Genomic DNA, 16,078 nt, shown 5'->3' with positions numbered 1-16,078 from the left:
ATGGAAAATCCTTCCCAACTTTACTGCCCTGTGACCCTTGGCCCTCATTTCTTTTTATTTTGCAAAGCTCTGTTTCGCCTGTACACATTTTATCGCCAAGTTAGCATTTTAAGGTGGTATACACTCTGGAGACAATTTTTTTGCAAGAAAAAGTAATTATTGAGGGAAAAATGCCCTGAATGTACCGCCTTAGTTCCCTTCATTGTACAATGAAGTGACACTTAAAAAGTGTTCTTTCATGTCAGATTACATATTAGTGGTCATTTTTGCATAAAAACTGCATTTTCACATGGCTCCACCTTTGTGTGAACCCAACTTAAAAGGCTGCCTGGAAATGTGTGTGTTGTGAAGGGAAGACGGTTAAAGTCAAGTTAAACATTTGCTTAGAAATACTGACAAAACAGACCCATGTTGTTTGAGGTGAGTAGAATAAAGCCTGTTTACCTAAAGGATCTTCAGCATTTACACAAAGAAGTAGACATGTAAATGAGGTCCCAACTGAAAGGAAGGTTTAGAAGGTAGTTAACACCTCAGGGATGACCCTCAGCACCTCGTCACTCAACTGCCCCTCTCTCTTTTGTGTGTTTGTGTGTTGTTTCAGGGTGTGTGAGGCTGAGTGGCTCTCAGAAGGCAGTGTCTCTGGAATGAGTTGTTTAGCCTGACCAGCTGAAATCTGCCTTATTGAGCAGTGATAGCTGACAGACTCTCTGGCTCCTCAGGAGGGGACAGGGGGTGGGGGGGGGGCTTACCAGCTGTTACTCTGTACCTGCCCCTTTGTAGGTCTGACGACTGGTCAGCGCTACTTTCCCACACATTGACAACATAATGAATATACATTTTCTTACTCTAAAGTCGTTCCTGGGTTCTAAAACGTTTTCAACTCAAATGTAGGGTGAACAAAACTTCTGCCCTGGAAGTAAGATTATTGTAACAATAATTAAGTTTGTGTAATCCTAAACTTTGCTCCTTTCAATATTAAATGCTTGAGAATGATTTCAGGATGTGAGTTCTTGCATCAACATTTCATAATTTAACAAATAGACAAGCAACTTGAGTCCTGCAAAAATGCAAAATCTTTACACGTTAACCTTTAGTTACATGCTAATGGGAACTTGTTCACAATGACCATTTTTACAATTAACTGGTCCCACTAAACACAATTTAAGCTGACACAAATGACATTAGTTTTGAAGGAATTTGTTCCCATAACCCAGAGTATTGGACACATTTTACGAGGTGATATGTAATCAGAGGACCACATCATTGCAAATCATGAAAGATGTACCAAATATCCTGACAATCCATCAAATATTCGTCTTGACATTTTACTCAAAGCCACAAATGTCAACCTCATGGTGGCACTAGAGTAAAAGTTAGGGATTCAAAACAAATAAACTTATTAGGATTCGTCCTCTGGGGAACATAAATGTGATGGCCATTTGAAACTGTTGGGCCAACTGTTCTAGTTCAATTTTCTTTCATAGTAAATGCTAGGTTGAATTTTAATATGTTACAGTACATTATATTATAACAAATATTGTAAATAATTCAGTGTCTGCTTCAATATAAAACTAAGTGTCTAAAAATAGTCAGGTGGATTTTTGTATCAAAGCCTTGTGGCCTGAAGTCACTTGAGTTAATATTTTTCATTTTGAAATATAACCTTTCTGCTGTGTGTGTGTGTGTGTGGTGTGTGTGTGTGTGTGTGTGTGTGTGTGTGTGTGTGTGTGTGTGTGTGTGTGTGTGTGTGTGTGTGTGTGTGTGTGTGTGTGTGTGTGTGTGTGTGTGTGTGTGTGTGTGTGTGTGTGTGTGTGTGTGTGTGTGTGTGTGTGTGTGTGTGTGTGTGTGTGTGTGTGTGTGTGTGTGTGTGTGTGTGTGTGTGTGTGTGTGTGTGTGTGTGTGTGTGTGTGTGTGTGTGTGTGTGCGTACGCACGCGCACGCACGCACGCATATTTGCGTTCATATTTGCTCCCTAGCCGCATTCTTCTCTGTCTGACCGAGCTCTGACAGCACTGCGGCTGCAGAGGCGGGACGGGAACACTGAGTCCTGAGTGAAGATATGAGGCCAGCCAGTCAGTCTGTGTTCAGGGGCGAGGGTCTGACCCGCCAGGACCCATAACTAACTGATATGAGCCCGGGCCAAGTGGACCCAGACAGCTGCCAGACAGAACAACACCAAATGGAGGAGGAAACAGAGCCAGAGGAGATATGTAATGAGAGGAAGCCACAGTGTAGACAGAATAAAAAAGGAGACATTATTAAGGATGATATATGCTCAGATTTTCCCCCAAAAAAAATCCGGAACACTTTTTCATTGACTCATTTAGTGATATCCAAGACTTCCCATTGCACCAAATCCCGTGGTGTTGGTTATTTCCAATATTGAAGTAGGAGGAACAATCTTGGCTATTATGATTCATGGATCATTTATCTTTTTGTTTCATTTTGTGCTCAATATCTAGTGAAAATCATCCGGTGTGTGCCCATGGGGACTGTATATTCATGCCGTTTAGGTTCATAATTTCTTCTCCAGTCAGCACTTGTCTCATTGAATTCCCATTTGAATATAATATGTTTGTTTTATTGGCATAGAGTGCATCATTTCCACTTACTTTTCAGTCACTTGACAGCTTGTGAGAGTACTCCCTGCTGTACTGAACCACACTGACAGCTTTTATTGTTAACGGTATAGTTAAAGGTTTGGGACTTTTTGTTTAAAAATGGATGAGAAGATCAACACATCTCTCATTTCTGTTTACTAAATATCAGGGTGGAGACATTTCACTTGCAAAAGATGTGGTAACGGCGAACCTGGTACTTGTAGAAAACTGGAATATATAAAAACAATTACTGGGTGTACATGGCTTTATTTTAGATACTTTTTAGGCTGATATAACATGTTATTGTTAATAAAGTGAGCTTTATATTTGTTGCTAGGAAGATTTTGTTACCTTTGGACTGAGCCAATGTTTCTCTCTGTCCAGTCTTTATGCTAAGCTAAGCTAACAGGCCGCTGGCTGTAGCTTCATATTCAACATTCTAGTATAAGAGTGGTATTAGTCTTCTCGTCTTGCCACGAAAGCTAACTTTTCATTTAATTAAGTGGGGGTTTCTTTGCTTGAATGCTTTAGCAGCATTTTGTTCTTTTATTGGTCTTTTCCTTAAGCTTTAGTTAAATAATTGTTGTTATTTCATGGGGTTAGTATAGGCAGCAGACCTTGTGATCTTTTCTTTTTAAATGTTAAATTACTGGAGTTGTAATTATGTGATTTTATAAGTTTTTTATCTGCAAACAATAACCTTTTGACCACACATAAACCAGAGGCCTGACATAAGCACATATTTGTTTTTCATAGAAAATGTTGTCTAATACAAAGACGCAAAGCATTTAAATACATGCAGTGATTGCTGAGAAAATATCATTTTTGTGCTTATTGTCAAGGTCTGATTTGTTTCACTTGTTCCTGTGAAAGCTGTATTCAAAGGTCATGATGAAGTGCTCCTCATATTCTGTTGCAGTCGTTAGAGAGAACATTTTAACTTTTATTATTTGTATTCAAATGTCCTACTTCGCCTGTATGTCTTTCTATATTTGTGTTACTGCTTACTCCACATGTTCCAAAAATATATGATCTGCTTATTATTTTGAGCATATTTCCATATATTTGCAACTTAATGAGTCAAAGTTTGGATTCCTTAATGCCCTAACATAGAAACGAAGTTAGAAACACACGTGTTTGTCGACGTGGCAGTGTTTGTTGATTAATGCTTTAATTATCTTAATGATATAATTAGCATAAGTACTTATGTTTTATCAAAATGATTATGGCAGGTCATTAATCTGCAACTGCCTCTTATTTGAGTTTATTTTGCTTAGGAAACAACAGACTTGCTTAATGAAGAAAATAATATCCATCTAAACATTTAAAACTTTACTATTAAAATCAGAATTCCTTTATTTAGTGGGGAAGCTTACAGTGTAAAAGCAATAGTGGCATAGCACTAAATAAGGCAAGCAATAATACAAAAAGAAGGAAAGCACACATTAGTAATAAAATCAATTAGTACACAACCACAGCTAAAAATTAGTAGCTGCAATAAGAAATAAAAAAGTAAAAGTGATCCTGGGTTGAGTAACCGTCACTATCAGTGTCATGTTAACAATTGATGAGTTGGTAAGCTCGCCTACGAGACAGTCACCTACACACAAATACCATCCAGATAATACAGCTCCTGCTTTGTGTCTCCCCAGCACAATGGCGGTGGTGTGTGTGTGGTCTGGCCTCAGTAGCCTGGGCCTGGCATCTGGCCTGTGACCCCGCAGCCCCTCTGTCTGTGTCATTATGATACTGATAGTGAGGCTGTGAATAGAGGCAGCCCGGACTCAATAGAGCCGGCTGGGATGGCCACATAAAGGCCGTCAGCATCTGTCTGTCAGCGCAGACTGATTACTGTACATGCGTGTAGTAGACAGGAGGATATAATGAGGTACCTTTTTATTATTGATGCTGTTATTCTGCTGCCTACCTGCTGTTAGGTGGGCTTGTGTTTGCTTCAAGTGGCTTTTTAAAATGGAGCTTAACGTTGAGTATTTCTTTTGAAGACACTCCACAGAGGAGCACTTTATCTTCTTAATGGGAATTTTGTCAAATGGAGCTGCATTGATTAGTGCATCAGTCGTTTGGCTTGCTTTTCGAGCAAAAGCGTCAACAATTAACTGATTTCTCTTCAAATGTGAGAACTTTATTTTTCTCATCAAAATTGTAAATCGTACATCTTCAGGTTTTACATGTTAAAAGAAGACATTTAAAGAATTCACTTTTGTCTTTTGGTCTTGAATTTAAAAAGTGATTTTCAATCTCATTCTAGATGTTGTAAATAAAACTATTGATTACCACTCAATTGTTTGATCCAGAAAAATGTCAGAAAAAAAGGTTTATCATAGTTTCAGAAAAAAAGAAAAAAGGTTGTTTTTGTAACCAGCAGCCTAAAACTCAAACTTAATTTAGATAATCTGCCAAAATCTACCCAATTTGAGAATCTGGAACTTGTACATTTTGTACTACTTTGCTTAAAATATGAAAACTATTCATCCATTTCCTAAATGTTGCTTCCAAATGGCCTAATGGGCATACATAATAGGTATGTACGACATGGTACAGTCCACAGTCTGTTGTCTCTTTGTTCCTGCTGGATTAGCCCCAAACATATCACACTGAGGCCCAGCAGTTTGAACTTGATGACCTCTCTCTGTGTGGCTCAGTGAGTGTTTTGTCCATTAAAAGGCCATGTCATGACAAGCTGAAGCTTGAAGAGTCGAATGGCTATTACCAAGTAATCAGGTTACTCAGCACTGTCTTAACAAATAGGTCACGAACTGTAAAGTTACACCTCTGTTTGGTTCGGTTTATTAGATTGTTTTGCTTGTTCTTTATGTGTTTACGTGTGTTGAGGTCTATTTTCTCATGTATCCCTGGGCTGTTGCATGAGCGACCGTCACACTGTAGCTGTAGTCGCCTGCGGGGATCTTGAGGTGACGTTAGCACATTAGCCGGCGCTTTAGAGAGGTCAGCGGTCGGAGCTCAGAGTGATACCTGTCCCCGCAGGCAGCTGTAAGCAATGTTACCTGACAGACAGATGGAATTACATCTGCCATCAGGCTACTGTACCTGGTGAAGAGTGATTACTGAGAGCCCTGAACACATTCTCTCACCTGTGTAGCAGCAGAGATGTCACTGCGTTGGTCACAGCATTTTACAAATGTCTTTCATCAGCACCTTCCAATATGTTGAAGAGCTCTATGTTTAGTCCATCAATAGCACTTGGGAAAAGCTGCAGCCCTCTCATTGATTTCAATATGATGCTGCAGACTTGACATAATAATGATTCACACCAAAAGTTGAACGCACACATGGTAAATAACGTGAATAAAAACACAGTGAATAAAGGGCTAATTTCACCTTTGACCTGGCAAGTGTATAACAAAAGATCAAATGTTCGTCACCATGGTTATTTCCAGAGTAGTAAAATCCAGTCTTGGTGTGGTGCCTTCTTTTCTTGCTTTAGCAGGTACAAGCTCCACGAATAGCACTCACAGAGATATCACTGCACCCTCTCTGTATATATGGAGCTGATGTGTTTGAAGTCCTTGAGCTCTAGGATGCAGTCTCATGCTGAGACGGTTTTATTTAATCTCTTCTTAAAGGCATTAACACTTGTTGTATTTCCAACACATCAGGGAAAACATGTTAAAACACAAGGTTTCCTCCCATGTTGTGTATTCCTGCTGCAAACATCTCCCTGTAAGATTGCCATCAATGTTTCTAAACGAGACACAGATCTACCTGGGTTGTGCATCCAAACATTTTCCTTCAAATCTCTTCTCTTTTGCGTGAACAGAAGTTTCCAGAGCTGAAGTTCAAGTATGTGGAGGAAGACCAGCCGGAGGACTTCTTCATCCCCTACGTCTGGTCCCTGGTCTTCAACGCTGGAGTTGGCCTTCACTGGAGCCCGCACATCGAGCTGTTCAGCATGGACTCTGGCTGAAAAACAACAAAGCAGATGTGCGTGTGTCTTCATCTCCTGTCAATTTAAGAAAAAAAAAGAAAGACTGAAGGCATGTGTGTGTTTGTTTGGTGGGTGTGCGCGCATTGCCCTTTATAGTATGTGCACGCTGCTTTGAAAGTGCCTCGACCTTGTACAGACTGTTGTTTCTTTTTATGCAGCACAACCTCTTTCTCCATCATATCATAATAAGTCCTCTGCTTCTACACTGTGAAGCTTCATCTGCACTGGTTAACTGTTAATGCAGTCGATCCAAATGATATACAGTCAGGCCTGTAGGGATTATATATTCAACACCTGAGCAGCATCACTTGTTTCTGCAACACATGCTGAGTTACTTCTGTAAAACACTTGGTTATTGTGAGGAGCTCAGGACACTGGCGAGGGATAATCCAACGGTTTTTTCTTGCTTAAGAAAAGGTCAATTTAAACACATGCACCTAAGTGTTACACTGCTCTGGTTCTTTTACCCGTTGCACTGAATGCTAAGACATCCACTTCATATTCAAGGCTTGGAAATCATACAACACACGTTTATGAATAACTTATGTAATATTGAGTTTCTCATTATTACCGTTTTATTTTTTTACCAACATTGTTCTCTGGATACAGATACAATGGGTTTGTATAAAATATGTTTGTTTGTAAAAATACATTTTAGAAAAAGGTCATAGAAAGCGAGAAAGATGGTGTTTTTTTTATAACATGCATGGCTTTCAGATTAGAGTCCACCAGTGTTTCTTGGTGGCCCTCCCCCCATAATCCCCTTTGAATATCATAATACTTATTACTGTTTTTTAGTTCCTGGAGAAAATGAGCTGGCCGCAGGACGCCGATTCATGTGATTTCATTGTTGCTTCCAGTTCGTTTATTTGACTTTACCCTGACTTAGTTGTTTCCATTTCTTCCTGATGGTTACCAAAGCAACAACCTAAAATAGGACGAAGTTATTCAACATCCTGTCCTTTGTGCATAATTTCAGTTGGCTTTTTGATTTGTCACTTTATTTGCATCTTTGACTGGAGACTTTGTATTAAATTATTTATTTTTCATGTATATTGTTTTTTTTTATATATATGAAGCCCCCCCCCCCCCCCCCCCCCCCCCCCCCCCCCCAATAAATGTAAATGGTGGTGGTAGTAGTAGTACTGCAACGAGTACTATCAATGAGAGAAAAAACGGTGGTACTATACTTTGATTCTTCCCAGGTGGGAAATTAGCTTTATATTATTACATATAATATGACAACAGCTGTCATTTTTGTGGCGAATATTACTTTGGAAATAGGAGTTTAAATAAAAATATGAAATCAAATGAAGTGTCCTGTGGTTATTCAGAAAAGGGAAATACCATACCATTACGGAAAGAATATAGACATAAAGGGTGAATATATTTGACTGTGCATGAAGTCTAAAGATGATACTAATTGTTGGATTGACACAGATAACGTCAGGGTTCAGAATTAGCTAATCAGGTATTGATCTCATCATCGAACACTTGCCAAGATAGCAGAATTTATTTAGCAAAATGTAAAGAAATACAATATTTGTTGTGACTGTCTTTAATTTGATTCAACCAGGTTGATGTTCTCATCACTTAATGTTCATGAAGGTTCCTAAGGATGTTAAACTGCCTTATATCTTACGATAGGAAGGTACAATTACAGGAAAGTCCTTGTGTGTAGCAGAAATGGTTTTTAATGTGCCCTCCCTTTTTCCAGCAGCTCCAGTTGTGGGATGAAGATAGTTACTGTTTAATTTTTCCATAATCTGGAATATATTGACATGTTGACTGATACTGTATGAACTTCATCAGCGCTTCCTTGGCTTACAGTTTTTTCAGCTACAGTGCTTGATGTACTCTGCAACAACTCAAATGAAAAACTCCTAAAGACCAGCAGTCACATCCTCTTTAAATGTATATCATAGAATAACAATCAACTTTAACAGTGTGTTTCTCATGTTTCATTGTTGCCTGTTGTGGTTGCAGAGGCAGCTGAAACATAGGCATGAAACCACTTCGGGGGGGGGAAGTTTATGGCACAATGGCCCCCACTGTTTCACTGGAGCTCCCACTTCCTAGGAGAATTTCATGCTTTTCGTCTCTATTGTATCGATTTTCATGCCTGAAATTCTCTCAATCTCAAGGACAATGTAATGGATGCAATTTGATGCAAAGAATGGCCCATTTTCAACGAGGGGTCGTCAGTAGGTTACAGTGAGGCTGCTTGCTCCAGGGCAAATTATCTGGACTCTTTCTCTCTCTGCACCAACGCTCACCTGCTTCCAGCTCCATTATCCACAGCCAGATGGTCAAGGGGAGGTTTTCACAAAGTGACATGGCCCTCCTTGTTCCATCATGGTGTGGGGGTCACCTTACCATGGGCTCCCGTTTCAGGTGACAGCAGGGAGACGGATGGGGCAGGGGCTTCTGGGATGGGTATTTTATTTATTTTTAACCTGCTGGTTCCTTTTCTTCAAGGTCTAGGTGAGATTGTGTGGCAGCGTGGCTTCAGAGGCAGAGGTCACACCCAGATGAGCGTCAGAAGTGTAAAAAGTAGGGCGCTGGAGACTACTTTGCTGAGGTGGCTCTGTACTAAGTACTGGTTGCCCCTAGTGACACAGAGCTCATTAATATGACAGATTACCACGGTTACGCTTGAAGGTCGTTAGGTTCAGTGGTTTTAGGATTAGGTCACGGCCGACGGGAAACTCGTTCACAGCATGAGAACAGCACCAAGAGTTACACATAAATACTTAAAAGTACAGACAAACAGCGCTTTCCCACTGCAGGGCCTCGCTCGGCTTAGTACAGTATGGTTAGGCCTAAAAAAAAAAAAACTAAAGAGGGGCTTCCATATCCGGCAGAGAAGATGTTGTGGCTGGCTGCTGGATATGGAACCCCCCCTATAATCTTTTACCTAGTGGGCCCAGAGTAAAATGCTTTGGTGAGCATAAACTAGAGGGGAACAGCCAACACCAGTGTGATTTTGGTGAGTCTATGACTGTCCTGGACAAAGTTGTAGGGGGGGTGCCATATCTGGCAGGAGAAATACCTGCTCTGCTGAACATGTTATGTAGAGAACAGTGCAGATCTTCCTATTGACACCAGGAAAAACCTAGTCTAAAATAAGGAACATTAATAGTGTGATATAGGCACAGATATAAGATCAATAATACACTTTATTTTAGGGCACCTTTCAAAGCATTCAATGTCACCTTAAAATACAATAAAAAATAAAATATGAGTGGCATTACAATACATACACATGTGTTGAGTAGGAAACCACAGAGGAAAATTACATTCAAAGGAGCAATTAAAACGAGTGAAGCCAGTTTGAACACATTATCTTTTAGGCTTGCTTGAAAATAACAGTGTCTGGCATATGTTATATCATTACTGTCATATCATTGCTTACTATTCGTGGTTATCAGACACTTAAACAACAGAGAAGGTTTTAAGAAATAGGACTATTCTGACAAATGAAATATTATCCTGTCATTGTCTGTTCTGTAGGAAGGAGGAACATAGCAGAGTGGGACTACACTTAAAAACGGAAGTTTGTTCCAATACGAAGATTGTGACTATCTGAAAAGTGTCTTAAAACGAGCCTCCTCGCAATTGTATGCACATTATTTATTCAGCCGTTTGCTGTTTAATCTGACGGGAATAATTAAATTAAATTAAAAAGAGAGAAAAAAGCTTATTAAACTAGACGAACGCTCAATACAGGCGATGACGTCACGTTTGCGCGTCCCCGCGAACAGGGCTTCAATCTACGGCATAACACCGGAACTACGCCTAGTGGAAACGCAACCAAAAACGGCACGCTTAAACCGCGCCGTAGTGGAAATGCCTGTTGTTCATTCCTTTACTGGAATGAAAACAAAGTCTCAATGGGCTGGACCGTCAATGGAAAATGCAGAAAGAGATAAAGAAGAGACAGACTGGCTGGATTGTACTCTTGATGTCTGCAAGATATCAGCAAACCTAAGTATAGCAGTCATGGCTGACAGAAAGCGAAAAATATCTGGGCACCTCACCTATGGAAAACTTTTGAAGTCACAAACAAAAGATTTTATCAAAAAGTACCGGCTAAAATATGACGCTGATTCATTCAAATATTTAGTCGTATATTTACCAAAATTCCTGGCAAGTATTTACCATATTTTTGGGACATTTGAACTCAAAACTAAAGGCAAATGTAGGAAGATTATCTTTTATGCATTACATATACTCAAACTGCCTCCACTATTTCATTTTTTAATATTGCTTGTGGAATTAACAATACGGCAGCTTGCGAAATGAAAAAAAAAGAAAACATATGGAATGGCACAAAGCCAATAATTCAATATAAACCCCTAAACATTTAAAAAGTACCAGGTAAAAGGGCTTCCATGTTTGTTAGAGCATTATTATGCAGATCAGCTGAGGCCTCTCGTGCGTTATTCTGCTAAGTGAAAGGAGTAAGAGCTGGCAGCGTATAGGATCCCATTTTAAACAATTGTTTCCGATGAAACTCTATTCAAACAGCATTTGGACCTAGAAAATATAAGTATACCGTATATTCCATAAATTATTTTAACTTTTTTATTAAATATTGAAGCCACTCATCTTTATTACAAGTCGACATTTTGGCATGATGGTAAATATTGAATTTGTCATCAAAAACACTGATATAATTGTTCATGGAATCTACGAACATCCAGACTATTATGTTTGAAATATATGTTTCTATAAATCGGCACGCTTACATGTAGACTAATTACACATATGCAGATGTATAAAATTGTTTCCCATTAATGGCCTATAAAGATAACTGGGTCACTGAGGCCTCCAGCTACTTTTATAAAATGTCACAAATTGAGTCCCTGAATAAAAACTAGACAAATAAATGTGAATCTAACACGATCTGTTCTAGCGTCTTCCACTGGATACAAAATTTTATCAAACATTGGACATGAATATGTGTAGACTTATTTAACAGTCAGTTAGAATAGCTTTTTGATTGTGATTTGTTGTTTGAATAAGTGAATTGTACAGATAACTGAAATGAGTCTTAAAAAAACATTGAAACTTACTGTCCTCGAATCACTAAGATCTTACCATACAAATGCCCTTGTTAATATATATATTTGTATGTGTCCAGTTTTTGAATTATGGGGTTGATATTATAGAGTGCATTTACTTGCTACAAATGACTGCTGTTTTGGTTAAAAGTTAAAACAATTACCTGAAAAACGTATATAAGCCGTTGGACAGAAAAGGATTTGGCTACTAATTGATATTCAATAAATTGCCGAAGCAACCAAACAAACATTCCTATTTTCCATGTTCTCAGTTGTGAAGATGTTCTGCCTTTATTGTCCATTTTGAAAATAAAATGAATATTTAAGTGTTGGAGTGTTTATCTGTCAGAAGAAGTACTTTGATGACATCCCCTAAGGTCTTTGAAAATTGCATTGCCAATTTCTTTTCATGACGTTTTATAGACTAAACGATTAATCGATGATGAAAGAAATCATTTGCCCTATTGCTTTTCTTTTAACACCCTCCCCTGCTGTTGAGATAATGTCTGTGATTTGCAGCTCTAGTATATGTCTCTCTCGGCACCCTGAGGTGTAATATCATCGACCAATGTCTTCAGGAGCGTTTCTGTTCACTTGACATCGTAATGTTTCACTTTGTGGACTCATGGGATGAGCTTTTCTGTTAATGGCAGCAGCTCTTATGATGTGGAATTATATTTTACTCACTTGCACTTTCGGGTAAAATGAATACTCATTAACCCCAGTTTAGATGGATTGAAGAGGGAGAAAAAGACCTTTGACTTGTGACCATTCACTGAAAGGTCATCTTAAGACAGTGTACTGAGCTAACTAACATTGTAATCTTAGGTTTGTGCGGTTAAAACATTCGTAGATTTAAAAAAATAAAATAATAATAATAATACAATTAGAACAGAAGTATATCCAGCTCCTCAATTTTCACCCCAGGTTTTTTTAAATGTAATGTAATTATGCGCTGACATTTACCAATGTGGGTGTTTTTGCACGTTCCTGACAAGATATCAGACATGCGTGTGGTAAAAAATAAAATTCTTCTATCTTTTTAATTGAACTTATTTTTATTGTTCTTATCTTAATAGCAAGCTACCCGTGTGCCATCATCAGCCTATTCTGAGCACTGTGGTTCAGACAGAATAATCTCTCTAATTGCATATGCATGACCCCTTGTCTGGAGGCAGTCACTGTGTCAATAAATTATAGTAAAGGCCAGGACTGCTATCTAGAATATGAATCATCCTTCTGCTGCTATAAGGCTGTTTTACCATACCACATGCACTCTTTTAAATCAGTTCTTATGTGGGCTTCCCACTGTCATTATTGCTGGGGCAATTAAACAATTAATGTAAGAACATAACATTTAATATTTTACAAAATATCACATTACATTATATACTATATTGAGTGATATGTGCATTGGGGTTTGCAATGAGTAATGGTAAGTTTTATGGTCCAAACATGGTGATTAAGAAATGGTTGATACAACTCTGTCTTGCACATTTATTCAGGCCAGAGAGAGACAGAGAGAGAGAGAGAGAGAGAGAGAGAGAGAGAGAGAGAGAGAGAGAGAGAGAGAGAGAGAGAGAGAGAGAGAGAGAGAGAGATATATAAGATTGGCTATACTCAAACTTTTCAATTTGATCCTGATTGTAGGTTACTTTCCTGACAGCTGGAATCGTGGTCTCATAACACCGATATTTTTTAAAAACGGCGATAAATCTGACCCTAATAATTACAGAGGCATTTGTGTGACATTGATTTCCAAAAAGTATTTGACTCGATTTGCATGTTGGTCTACTCAACAAACTACTTCAAAGCGGTATAGGGGGTAAAACATTTGACCTAATAAAATCCACAAACAACATGTGCAGCATCAAGATTGGACACAAAAGAACAACCTTAATTTCTCAAGAACAAGGATGCTGTTTATCACTGGTCCTGTTCAACATCTATATTAACGAACTGGCCACTATCTTAGAACAGTCAACAGCATCTGGGCACACACTTCACAAAACAGGGATCAAATTACTGCTGTATGCAGATGATTTAATCCGTTAAGCCCGACAAAGAAGGACTTCAACAGAGTTTAAACATACTTGAATGTTACTGTCAGACCTGGGCCCTGGCAATTAACATAAAAAAAGAAAAAAACAATGATATTTCAAAAAAGATCCAGATTTCAGTCAAACAATATTGACTTTACAATTTGGACACATACAATAGAAAATTGATGAGAATATAATTATTTAGGCCTGAAAATAAGTTCCACTGGAAGTTTTAATCAAGCTTCCAATGAATTGAGGGAGAAAGCACGCAGGGCGTTTTATGCAATAAAAATACAAATTCACATTTAAATTTTAATTTGGCTTAAATTACTTCAATCAGTAATACAACCCATCCTACTCTATAGAAGCGAAGTGTGGGGCCAACAAACAAACCAAACATTTGACAAATGGGAAAATCATCCAATTGAAAATGCTCACAATGAGTTTTGCAAACACATCCTACAGGTTCAAGGGAGAATAACTAACAACGCATGCACAGCGGAATTAGGCACATTTCCATTATTAATACAAATCCAGAAACGATCAATTAAATATTGGCTACATCTAAAAGAAAGTGCAAAGCCCTGCAGTATCAAGAGATGAACAAGGAAAATAGTCACCTCTCTCAGCTGGTCCTGACACTCTGTTCACAAACCGGTTCAAACTGTGTTCTGCCTCAGGAACAGTCTGAGCCCACAACTATTAGAGTCAACCAAATTATAACAAAACACACAAAAAACTACCTCACTTATTGGAACATTAAATCCCAAACACAAAGAAATGCAATGCTATCTGGCCCTAAAAAGACAGTACACTGTGGAAGCCTACCTGACCACAGTGACTGATGTTAAACACAGGAAGATGTTGACAAAGTACAGACTGAGTGCTCACAGCCTTGCCATAGAAACAGGCAGGTACAAGAAAACATGGCTGCCAAAAGAGGAGCGATCATGCTAACAGTGTGGAGGAACTGCTGTGGAGACAGAGCAGCACTTCCTCACACAATGCCCAACTTTTGAACCTATACGGAAACAATTCTTCCCAAAACTCAATCATAAGCATCCTCAAATATTTAAAAATGAAAAACTAAAAATACTTCTCGGGGATACACCAGGTCTCACATCTTATATATCTTATGTATATATATCATATTCTGTTTTGTATTAATGTATTAGGCTATATGATTGAAATCCATCTGTATTCCTTGTAAATAAAGCTATTGAATTGTGAGAGAGAGAGAGAGAGAGAGAGAGAGAGAGAGAGAGAGAGAGAGAGAGAGAGAGAGAGAGAGAGAGAGAGAGAGAGAGAGAGAGAGAGAGAGAGAGAGAGTCTACAGCCACTTCCACAATTCCCTCTGACAGAGCTTTTTCCTTAACTGATTGCTTCCAGACTACCTTAAAAAGCGGTTGCAGTCCCCTGAACCGTTTGGGGCTCTTTGCGTTGCGCCTTGCGCGGCGCCAGTGGGGGATCCTGGGACAATGTGGGGATGAGCTATTGACTACCCCCATCCACACACACACACACACACACACACACACACACACACACACACACACACACACACACACACACACACACACACACACACACACACACACACACACACACACACACACACACAGACACACACACACACACACACACACACACATACACACACACACACACACACACACACACACACACACACACACACACACACACACACACACACACACACACACACACACACACACACACACGCACACACACCTCCCCCCTCAGACCCTGCACATCTCATCATTATCAGCCATCCACCCCCCTGCCCTGCAGCGACACTGGCTCACTGACACATTAACATACTGCTGCCTGCACCTCCTCCCCTGGACTGCTGTCTGTCTGGGGAACACAATTAGGCTGAGGAGGAGACACGCATTCATATTCGAAAAGAAGGCATTCATGTTAATGCAGCTCAGTGTGGGCTGCTGAGGGACTCTGCAGGCGCAGATGTATGTATATTGTTGAAAATGAAGGGTATTTCAGTATAGTGGTGTCTTTTTTACATGCGTAAAACACACCAAACTCATACAATTCAATATGCATCATTAATAATATTAGAACTGAGTCTTTGTCAAAGCACCTGACTTTTTATTGTAGTTGAATGTAAAAAAAAAAGAAGGAAAAAAACAACTAAACTGCCACTATTGTTTGTTAGGGTAGGCAGCCCATGTCTTTAATACTCCACATAATACGGTAAATTGATACAAAAAATCAAACCCTCACGCCTGTCATAATACATATGGATTAAGCTGATAAAAGACAGTAAATAAAGTGGGTAGATCCTCTACTGGCAGGCAGGAAATTGATCCTCAGTCGATGGATCGTTCTAATGGATAAATAAAGAGGGGTGGAAACTCTTGTGTT

The 16,078-nt window shown here is 39.1% G+C and overlaps 1 protein-coding gene across 2 annotated transcripts in view; it reads left to right on the top strand.

The window, feature by feature from the left end:
* Nucleotides 1–7,616, top strand: part of dym (dymeclin) — a 52,053-nt gene extending 44,437 nt beyond the window's left edge. For both annotated transcript variants that reach the window (XM_079657986.1, XM_079657985.1), the window contains exon 17: nucleotides 6,400–7,616. In XM_079657986.1, the coding sequence (XP_079514112.1) occupies nucleotides 6,400–6,546 (147 nt within the window). In that variant the 3' untranslated portion in view covers nucleotides 6,547–7,616. The remainder of the gene's footprint in view (nucleotides 1–6,399) is intronic.
* Nucleotides 7,617–16,078: the final 8,462 nt, after the last annotated feature.

The sequence above is a fragment of the Notothenia rossii genome, assembly GCF_949606895.1.
Source record: "Notothenia rossii genome assembly, chromosome: 11".
Taxonomy (NCBI): Eukaryota; Metazoa; Chordata; class Actinopteri; order Perciformes; family Nototheniidae; genus Notothenia; species Notothenia rossii.
This window is presented reverse-complemented; position numbering and strand designations above follow the sequence as displayed.